Genomic DNA, 10957 nt, shown 5'->3' with positions numbered 1-10957 from the left:
ATACCTTTTTTTTGGTTTCTTTTTTCTATGATCAGATAGTTTGATGACGTTTGTGGGCTAATCTGTAATGAACAAAATCTACTCATTATCTTTGGGTTACGTCAAGTGTTTTAAATTTCTTTTGACATTTAAAATTCTGTAAGTTAATTTTCGTTATTTAATGTAAAATAAAAGTGCAGTGAAGTGATCAAATGAACATTCACATTTTATTATGGAAGGGTGAAACTTGATTCGAAATTATAAATTTTGTGACGTCTCAATACTACGCAATAGTTAAGTATTCAAGATAGTTCCAATAGTTTCACTTCGCTCTGGTTTAAACAATTATTTGAGTGCTATTCTATTTACTCAATGCTTTGAAAAGTCTACTATTAAATATATACCGCTCCTGTTGTAAACACGTTCCAAGTTTAGCATCTGGGTTCTAATTCTTCTTCCTAAGTTCAGCTCTTGTCGCGGTATGTCAACCAATTTTTATTTAGTGCCCTAATACTGAGGTTCAGAATGCAACACAACACTAACGTGTAGGTATTCTTCTGACACCCTTTCCTTTGATCATCGTCTTGTCGTATCAGATGCCCAAACAACTTTATCCAACAGTTTTGTATGTCTTTCATTGACTATAATTACAATGCTTTATGCGTATAATTTGTCGTATTAAGTAGAAAAAATTTGTTTAATCTTTGGACCGTTGGATATGTAAAAACTTGTACTGCTCTGAGAAACGCGCTTCGTTTATTTTTATTGGTAGGGTAGACCGGAGGCAAAAGTAACAGGGGACAATTGAAGTATTGTCTATATTTCGAAAACGGTCAGTCGTTTTTACGCGTCTGTGCTTGTACGTTCCGTCTTGTATTTAGTCGAGCGCCGTAACCCTTTAGGGTAATATTGTTCTGTGGCCGTAGCGCACGGTGCGATCGACTGTTGTAGATCGTTTTGTATTTCCGTGTCTTCAAAATAAGAATATATAGGTTTTTAAACACAAATTTTTGGACTTTTAACGAAGAATTTATATGTGTAAAATGATAAAATAGGTTTCTAAAAGATCAAAGATTGTGATAATATTACTATGTGTATGTATTTTACAGTAGTTTTGAAGATAATGAATATTCTTTTCTAATACCTCCACTGGTGCATTGTAACACATATTCCGGAGGCAATTGTGATGTTACAATTGGCCCGCTGTTAAAATTGACCCTGTGAGCATTTTTTAAATAATATTTTTTACGACCAATTCCAAATATTAAAGATTTAAGATGTATAACAAATAAATTGTTTATTTACTTACTAAAAAGTTCAGACGACATAAACGTAAAGAAAACACAGCTTTTAATTAAAGCATATTATTTAAAAAAAAATTACTTAACTTGAACATTGTGAAAATGCTCTAGTATCATTAATACGAGTAGATACCTTCTGTTAACGACTTCATTTGCACCGCAGGTAGAGGAGAAGTGCTAAGAATAAAAATCACAGGTTTACGAACAAGCGCTTCCTTGGAATATAGCCTGCAAACATTAATATATTGTAATCTGTGATATGATAACAGATGCTTTAATATTATGCTATGGGGGCGATTGTCACAATCAACATCTCATTCAAACTAAAAAATTTCGAGTACAAAATTTTGCATTTAGGTTAATTGTTTTTAGATTATAGTACATTACTACAATTTTTTCTGGCTAAATTTCAAATTTCTGGCCATAAAAAGCAATACCGTTAAAATTAAGACTACTATTTTTGTTTGTTTTTACACGTTTTTAATTGTCAGTATAATCACTAACAAATGTTTATAGCCAAATATATTTACCTTATCTTACACGGGAAATGTTTTACGGATACTTTAAAGCAGTTCTATAATCGAAGCGTGCATAAAAAGTGTTACTTTTGCCTCCGGTCTACCCTAAGAATATTATTTCATTTACAGTGTTAGTGTCTCTCCGTAACAAAATTTGTCCTAAACGTACCATTGCGTAAGTTTAGTCAATGTATATCGAGTGCATAAAAATCGATTATTAAAACTACTTCTTCCAAATAAAAATCCTTTATAATTTTTGGATTTTGTTATGTTACAAATACAGATTGTTTCGTATCTATTATTTTGGAATTATACACTGAACTCATGGAAAAGTACTTCTATATAGAATCAATGGTCCAGAAGTAGATACCGATCAAACGACCATATAATGCGTTATACATTACCATCAGTATAAACATGTGTTAACAAACCTCGTTTTGCTATGGCCACTAATGACACCGTGTATCAGCTGACATTGGAAAATATAGTCGACACTATATAATTATGTACGCGTTTGTTTTAATCTCTGTCTAGAGTGATACGGGCATTGTCATTATGGTCGTTTTGCGATCTAGTCCTTATACTGATCAGGTCATTTTGATGATATAGTCATTATGATACCGACCCTTGTTTTCTAAAGTGAACTGTGACGTCATGTGATTCGAAAAAAACAAGACTAGAACTTATTTTACCAATTTCTTAATTAAATTGTTATCATTTCAGGCATACGTCTTACTTCAATTTCATCAGCAAATATGAAATCACAAGCAGTGGGTACGATAAAATTTTAATTTGTACAATAATTTGAAAATAGTGAAATAAAACATTATCTGGATATTACGTAAAAGTGTCCTTGTATGTAAAACAATAAAATTATAAAACATTTTAAAACAGACTTAAATAGACGTCCAACTGATAGCTTGGGTTAGAATTTTTTAACGAGTGGGTCCAAACAATAATCCGCGTCTCCAAAGCGGAACCATGATCTCCACATTACCAACTCGAGAAGACTGCGAGTCTCAATACAAGACAGTGTAGTCGGGCTTTTAGTACCTACTGGTAGACCAGATGTCGTGACGAGTACCAAAAAGAGCTATTTTTAACTAATTTGTTTTATATTGACAAACTCCAATTTATCAAAGTTTCTTTTATATACAGGTTGTAACCGAAAGGTGCAGTGGAAATTCAAGGTCGTAGAGAGTTACTATCAAATAGTAGGTAAATTGGCATTGATTTTTGTTGAAAATTATGACAATTAAATTAATTTCATTTTATAAAATTACGAAAATACATAGATATTAAAATCGTGCTTTTACATCACTAACCTCACACAATTACTTACTTTGAAGTTAGTCGAAAATGGCGGAAAAATAAAATATTCAATTTATTTTTATTTAAAAATGGTAGACTATTATAGAATTGGAAACAGTTTTGTTTTTGATTAATATTATATATTAGCGTGATGGAGTACGCAGCCCCTATATGGTCTCCGTCTTATGTGACTCATATAGCCCAGTTAGAATCCGTGCAGCGTTGTTTCACACGTAGATTGCACTACCGCCTCAAAAGGGAAGATGGTTACTTCGACAGACTTAACTTCTATCAGCTAGATTCTCTCGAAGTTAGACGTCTGTTGTCTGACATGAAGTTTCTATATGACGTGGTTAACTCCGTATTGGATTGTCCTGAATTAACGGCTTGCATTGGTCTGTGTGCCTGTCCAAAACGCACGAGGCATATGCACTTCTTGTGTACGACCTTAGCCCGTTCGAATTACGCAAAACACTCTGTTTTGCAAAGAATAGTGCGCACTTATGAGGATAGATTTAGAGACATCTTCCATTTAAACCGCACTCAATTTCTAAACATATTGAAGGATCACCCCCAGTTTAGAAGGCAATAATTATCAAACAAACAGAGCACAGACACACACACACACACACACACACACAAACACACACAACACTAAAACATACTTACACTTACACCTTTATAATTTATATAATAATAATGTTATATTTGTATGTAATAATTTAATAATATGTAGATTACCATTAATTTAAGAACTTAATGTAAATTTTCAACATGTTTGTTTTTCGATTAGGCTATAGATTAACGCTAGATAAAGTAACGCTATAATTAAAATGTAATATGACAAACTTTGTTATTGGCTATATACGTATATTATTATGATTGTAAACGAAAATGAAAAAGCTGTAAAGTTTGCATATAAACAAATAAATAATAAAAAGAAATGGATATTGACGTTTTCGGTCATTCCGTCATTGATATCCCGTGTAGTTCTGTCATATCTTGTATTCAACAATTTCGGAATAATCGTAGTAATGGCATTTCTAAGTAATTCAGAATATTATGAAATGGTGCTGCGCGTCGGAGCAGCGGACGGAAGCTTAGACCAAGCCCGCGAGCTCTACCATGAGAGATTTATCAATGGTAGACCAGAAGCTGAACGCCGTTGACTTCCTTCGAGAGCCTGCTTATGCGGAATATGGTTTTGAGGCTTCACACTACGGGCTCATACCGGGGTGATAGACCAGAAGTGATAGACCAGAAGTGCGCCCAAGTGTTCGTGATCCTGACACGGAAGAGGCGGTGTTCGATCATTTCGAAAATAATCCGCCGACCAGCACTCGCCAAACAGCTGCAGCTCTTGGGATTACAAACCATAATACAAAACAAATAAAAAAAAAGTATGTCAGAAGCACGTTTTTCATAGTGTGTTTTTGTGATTTATTTACTTTGAATTATTATTTTTTTCTTTGTGAATCTTTTTTTTTTAAATACATACTAAAAAGGTATATTAGTGAGAAGCGATATTATAAAGGGTTGTGTATACTCTGATCGTGCATTGGTAGTGGAAACTGATAATCGTCAATTTGTATACTTTGATTACGGTTTAATTTTTGTTACTTTGAAACAATTAACAAAAAAAGACGTATTAAAGAATTTAAAGTAATCATTGAAGTTATAATACGTATTTGTTTACATCATGAATAAATTACAATTTTTATTAATAATTATGCTAAAATGTTTACAAATTTGTAACAAAATCTCTAATAAGCAAATTTTTTTAATGAGATTAAAATAATTTGTTCAATTTGTTATTTTCTTTGTAAATTATTCCAAAGCAAAGAAATGAAAACGTATTGAAAAATAATGTGATTTGTTGGGAAACTGCTTGAAATATTTTTTCAATTGAATATAATCCCGCGATCCGTTACGACAGATCGTACGGCAAGTGAAACCGACATCGTGATTAAAGTATACATACACATTGTAAGTTATCAGTGTCTACTACCAACCGATCACGCGATCAGAGTGTACGTACCTCTATAAAGTACGTATCTAATAATAGCAGCATTGTTAATTAAGAAAATCACTAAATTGTGATCAATTAGATATCATTGAGTTAGGCCGGTGATACAATTTTGTGAGACAGTGAAATTTTGATTAAGATTTGTTTTCTAGTGTAAGTACAAACTTTTTTGTTACAAAACCATAATCAATGGGATATTAACATTGACTTACAATTATATGGACGTCGGGTCCGCGCTAAAAAGTGTCCGCACTGGTAAGGCGCTAAAATCGTATACAGAGCGCTATCTCCGCTTTAGTCTTCATTTGTTCTACTGACAGCGCGATACTGCGATGACATTACTAATTTAAATTTCGAATAGGTTGACTTGGGACATTTTTTTCGTGGTTTTTGTATTAGACCCGTCGTCCATTTATTTGTAAGTCAATGGATATTAAGTAAAATTCTGACAATGACATTGTCAAATTTTGCAAAATAAACTAAATATCCGTACATTTAGAAGAATGAATTTTAGCACAATCTTATAATTCCACTGATTTTAAGTACGAATAAAGTAAAAACTAGTGCTATATAAATAACGAGTCATTCCTAGCACCTTTCATAGTTTATGCTGTTAAACATCGATTGCATCCTAAGCTGCATTTCACAATGATTCTATGAAATCGGATTAAAATCTGTTCTTTGTGTTTTCAACCGTAAAATGCGCTATAATATTTGTGAGATGTGCTCAGAAGTAGAACTTTTGTAAGTAAATAAATAACAAAATCTATTACGTCACTTATTTTCGACAACTTTAAAGCTAGTGGTTGTGTGAAGTAAGGGATGTTCGAGCTCGATTTTAATGTCGATAACGACGAATAATTATCGTAATTTATTTAAAATGAAATTAATTTAATTAGACAAAATATTCAACAAAAATATCAATGCCAATTTGCTATTTGAAAGTAACTCTCTACGTTCTTGTATTTCCACTGCACCCTTCGGTTACACACTGTATATAATTTCTATACTCTAGCCAATCAATTCAAGTCCATTTTATTATTATTATATTACCTAAAAATTACATAAAAATGACTAGTAATTAATTATTTGTAAAATTGTGTCATCCTTAGTGACTTTTTGATTTGAAGGGAGAAATTGCAAACATTCGAGTTCTGGTGATAATTCAAATTCAGAATTGGAAATAGATGCTGGATGATATAATACGTGGCAAATTAATATCAAATAAAATCTCACAATTTTGTTTCTTTTCATCTACCATTACCTACAATGTAGCAGTAAATATTAACAGGATGCAAACGTTTATTTCTATTCCTAAATCATACGTATCGATAGGTATTTTGTAAAATTTTTAATAATTGGCTAGGTAAATATTACTTCTACATAACCCAATTACCTGCTTAACTATTTAATTTCCAATTGCCGTGGGTAGAGAAAAAAATGTTCCTTTCCTATGCCATCATTGGTAGCCTAGAAATGTTTTGTTATTAAACATTCTACATCGAATTTGGCTAGAGTATAGTTATAACAACCAAGTCAACTAGATAGCGCTTATTTCACAGATTTTTATGGATACTGCCGGCTATTTGTTTAGGATTAACGCCATCTACCCCTATTGGCAAGAGGTAGTTTACAAATTAGTTTGTAACACACAATGCCATATATTGATACACATATCATTTGGGGATTGCTGTTGCTCGCTTCCGTAGCTTTACCCTCGAGACCCTGGGTGACCCCTGGGTGGTGCTAAAGAGCAACAACTACTGGTGGTAGGCTTCGGCCGTCCGTGGCTGGTCACCACCCTCCCGACGTAGTCCAGTCGCCAAATGGTTGTCACCGTGTTCCGACTCGTGTTCGGGAGTTGCCATTAGGTAGTCTTAGGTGCGTCTGACGACGAGTTGTAGCTGCTTGTACTGCCACACTGAGCATTCGGTTCTGGAGGTTAGTGCGATGCACAGCTGGCCGACCGTCGTGGGAAGTTGATGGCCCAAGTAGCGGGAACGCCACCCGTGAAATGCTGCCCAGCCACTCAATGAAAAATTTCGGAATGCTCTCCCTTGCCGGTTAGCGACCGGAGGGGAGACCCAGGTGGCCAACTCCGGGGGGGGAATGGGGTGGTTCGGGCGTCACCGCGGTTTCTTCCAAACCGATTGTACCCTCGTGTGGCAGTGTGAGCTTTGCTGCCTGGTTAAACACGACGCAGTGCCTCGTTCACTTGCCTTCCTCCTGTCTATTCACTTCACTAAAACAATAAAATGAAAAACAGAAACGGTAATAAGTTTACACAGCGGTTGCAAGTCCTCCCACTAAAAGTGCACCTCACTAATATCCGAGGTTTGCACTCAAATCTCGATTCGGTCCACCGTCATCTTGAAACCGATAAACCGCAGCTGCTGTTCCTCACCGAGACGCAGATCAGATGTCCGACTGACACGGCGTACCTCAGCTACCCCGGGTATACTCTGGAGCATAGGTTTCTACCCCGTGTAGGTGTCAGTGTGTACGTTCGTGATGACATATTGTGTCAAACGTCTCAAGAACGTACCACCTACCTTACCTCAGGCTGGCTGCGCTACGGCGCCAGTTCGCATACGCCAAAAAGAGGTATTTAGAACTCTCCGGAATCTTGACATGAATAAAACTAGCGGGCCAGATGGAATTCCAGTGGTAGTCCTACGTAACTGTGCGCCTGAGTTGTTCCTGTTCTCACACGCCTGTATCGCCTCTTGCAACTTGCAAACGTGCAACCTGTGCCCAAAGAGGGAAATAGAGCTGACCCTGCTATCAACTTAACTATCGACCTATCTCAGTCACTTCCATAATCTGCAAGACTATGGAACGTATACTCAACAACCGTCTCCTGTCATTCCTTTAAGACAATGACCTCCTCAGTGATCGCCAGTAAGGATTCCGTCGAGGGTGATCTACCGAGGATCTTCTTGTGTATGCCTGTCACATATGGAGCGAGGCTATAGAAAAGCGAGGCGAAGCACTTGCAGTGTCTTTGGACATTTCTAAAGCCTTTGACAGGGTCTGGCACGCAAGCCTTTTAAGCAAGCTTCCATGTTATGGGCTTCCCACTGACCTTTGCAATTGGATCTCGGATTTCTTGAGTGAACGTTCCATTCGAGTGGTCTTAGAAGGCTACTCTTCCGAGCATATGGCGATAGATAGAGTTCCTCAGGGTTCCGTACTGTCTGCAACTCACTTTCTGCTGCATATCAATAATATGTTAATTCCAGGTACCTTTGCGCATGCTGATGACAGCACAGTTGTAGACAGGTACTTGACCAATGCAAAGGTCAGTGGAGAGGAAATCCAGTCTTGTCGAGAGGCCATGGTTAGCCGTTTAGATTTGACGCTCAAGGCAATCTCTGATTGGGGCGATGCCAATCTTGTCAAATTTAACGCTACCAAAACGCAGACTTGTCTACTCTCCACTAAACGGAGTCACTTTGAGCTGACTCCGACTTTTCGTGATATATCCATACCGATAGCCGTCCGACTCCAGCTATTTGGAATGGACCTGTCGTCCAATGTGAACTTCGGCAGATACATTGAATCTATGGCCAAAAATGCAGCCAAGAAGCTTGGCATCCTTTCCAAGGTGAGGCGTTACTTCACACCGGAACAGTTACTTCAGTTGTACCAAAAACAAATCCAGTCGTGTATGGAGTACTGTTGCCACCTTTGGAATAGCTCTGCTACATATCAACTGGCCACCTCGGATTCAATTGACAAGCGTGCCAAGAGGCTTATAGGTGACTCGGAATTAGTAGAGGCGAAGCTGCAGAGCCTTGAACACTGCCGTAAAGTTGCCTGCGTATCGGTATTTTACAGGATATATCACGGAGAGTGTGCGATGGAATTACACGATTTAATTCCGCCTTCCCCTTTCCATCATCGGGGGACTAGGCGTAGGCTTGGCTTCCAACCCTCTGTTGTGGATATTCCAAAGATTCGCACGAAGCGTTACGCTTCCACATTTATGTGACGAACGGCTATGGAGTGGAATTCCCTGCCTGCAGACTAGTTCCCTGAACGTTATAACTTGGACCTTTTCAAGGCGAGAGTGAATAGGCATTATCTAGGTGTACAGGCTCCATCGTCGACTTCATCATCACTTTCCATCAGATGAGATGGAGGTCAAATGTACACTTACATTAGAATAATAAAAAAAAAATATTTGTCAAAGTTTAAAAAATAGATTTAGCACATTATCAATATTTGAATAATATTACGAGGGAAAAAAAATTACAACTTGTATTTGATATTAATGATGATATCCACGGCCATTTACATAATTTAAACTACTCTCAGGCTATCGATTTTTCAGAATCACGATCTTTGTTTAGTATGGAGATTAGCAGGCCGCTTGACTTATTGGTCTATGGCATCGAGTATATAAACAGAAATAGAGACGAAATAAGGGCCATCCATCCTTGGCAAGTAATCAGGCAAATGGGCCTTATATCACTTTTAAATATCAACTCTAGTTTGCGCTGAAATCACAAATTAGAAAGCTGAAATAGTACAACGCCAACAACTGACCTGTGTGTTCGTCTCCGTATGTTCCAAAAATATTCTGTATTTATTGTGATAAAGATAAATATCTCTAATAATGAGGGCTGTTGCATTCGATGGTGTGGGAAAAATAGCATTACAAAATAAACGAAATCACATTTCATCGGTAATCAAATATTAAATGATGTATTTTTTTCAAATCTTAAGTTAAACTGGTCGATTTGAAGTGAAACAATTGGCGACACCCGTCAATTGTTTCGAATTTGGGCTGGTCGATCGGAGCGCAATTGTCACCGTAATAATTTGGCAGAATAATTTTCAAACAATGACATTTCGTCTCTATTTGTGGCTATATACTCGATGAGTCGATGACATTACAAAGTTAGATTTTCGAACCTTACGTTCCAAGCAGTATTTTATTGGTTTCCTGCACTGTATGGGTATAGGTATAGTAATATGCTCACTGTGATCAGTATTCCTTCAATATTTTATTTTGGGCATGGTACCGTACAGATCGCTTGAGTTCAGGCGAAAACTGGCGTTTCTAAAATATATTTTTAACCTAATAAGAGGATATATAATTAATCCTCCTCTATTAGCTCAAATTCCCTTTTTGTATCCCGCCAATCTCACGTTACGTCCTTCGTCTCAATGCGGAAAAATATTTTCATTTCCTATGTGTAACAATCGCGAAAACCTAAGAACTATTATAGTCTGTCTGAATTTTAATAATTTGTTCAATATTTATTTTTTAGGTACACCAGCATTTGTCCGCACTTTTACGTATACAGAGTCTACATCAACAAGTGGTTTAAAATTATCCGTGGATACTGGTACTTATTTCATGTTTTTTACCTTTGAATATTTTAATAAAGCAGTTTTATAGTTATACATTAAATTTTCCGTAATTACGTGCTTTGCTGTGTGATTTAAGGTATATCTAACAACAATTTAATTGAAAAGAAATCAATTTGTGCAGAAACTAGCACGCTACTGCTTACTGACAATAAAGGTGAGTAGACCGAAATTACTAAACTTATTTTAATTTACGCAATACAGTAGTTCGTTTAGAAGCACATAATAATAAATTATATGCATTTTTAAATTTAGAAGTAAGTGACGTAATCGCATAGACCATGTGTTACAGGTGACGAACCCGTTAGAACAAATGGGAAACTTATTTCTATGTCTTCATCGCGAAATCATGGCGGCCATAGAGCGTACTGCACTCTGAGCTTTGAAAAAGCTAATCAGATGAAAGGTGCTGATCGTTCTTCAAAAACTTCCTTTCTTTACGA

The 10957-nt window shown here is 36.4% G+C and overlaps 1 protein-coding gene across 4 annotated transcripts in view; it reads left to right on the top strand.

The window, feature by feature from the left end:
* Window positions 1-10957, top strand: part of LOC113236497 — a 76529-nt gene that overhangs the window by 2904 nt on the left and 62668 nt on the right. For all 4 annotated transcript variants that reach the window (XM_026472600.1, XM_026472599.1, XM_026472598.1 and 1 more), the window contains exons 9-12: window positions 2522-2572; window positions 10415-10492; window positions 10594-10671; window positions 10807-10920. In XM_026472600.1, the coding sequence (XP_026328385.1) occupies window positions 2522-2572; window positions 10415-10492; window positions 10594-10671; window positions 10807-10920 (321 nt within the window). The remainder of the gene's footprint in view (window positions 1-2521; window positions 2573-10414; window positions 10493-10593; window positions 10672-10806; window positions 10921-10957) is intronic.

This window comes from Hyposmocoma kahamanoa, unplaced genomic scaffold (genome assembly GCF_003589595.1).
Source record: "Hyposmocoma kahamanoa isolate Upper Pololo Valley unplaced genomic scaffold, ASM358959v1 92, whole genome shotgun sequence".
NCBI lineage: Eukaryota > Metazoa > Arthropoda > Insecta > Lepidoptera > Cosmopterigidae > Hyposmocoma > Hyposmocoma kahamanoa.
The sequence above is the reverse complement of the archived record's forward strand: the minus strand, read 5'-3'. Positions and strand labels throughout refer to the sequence as shown.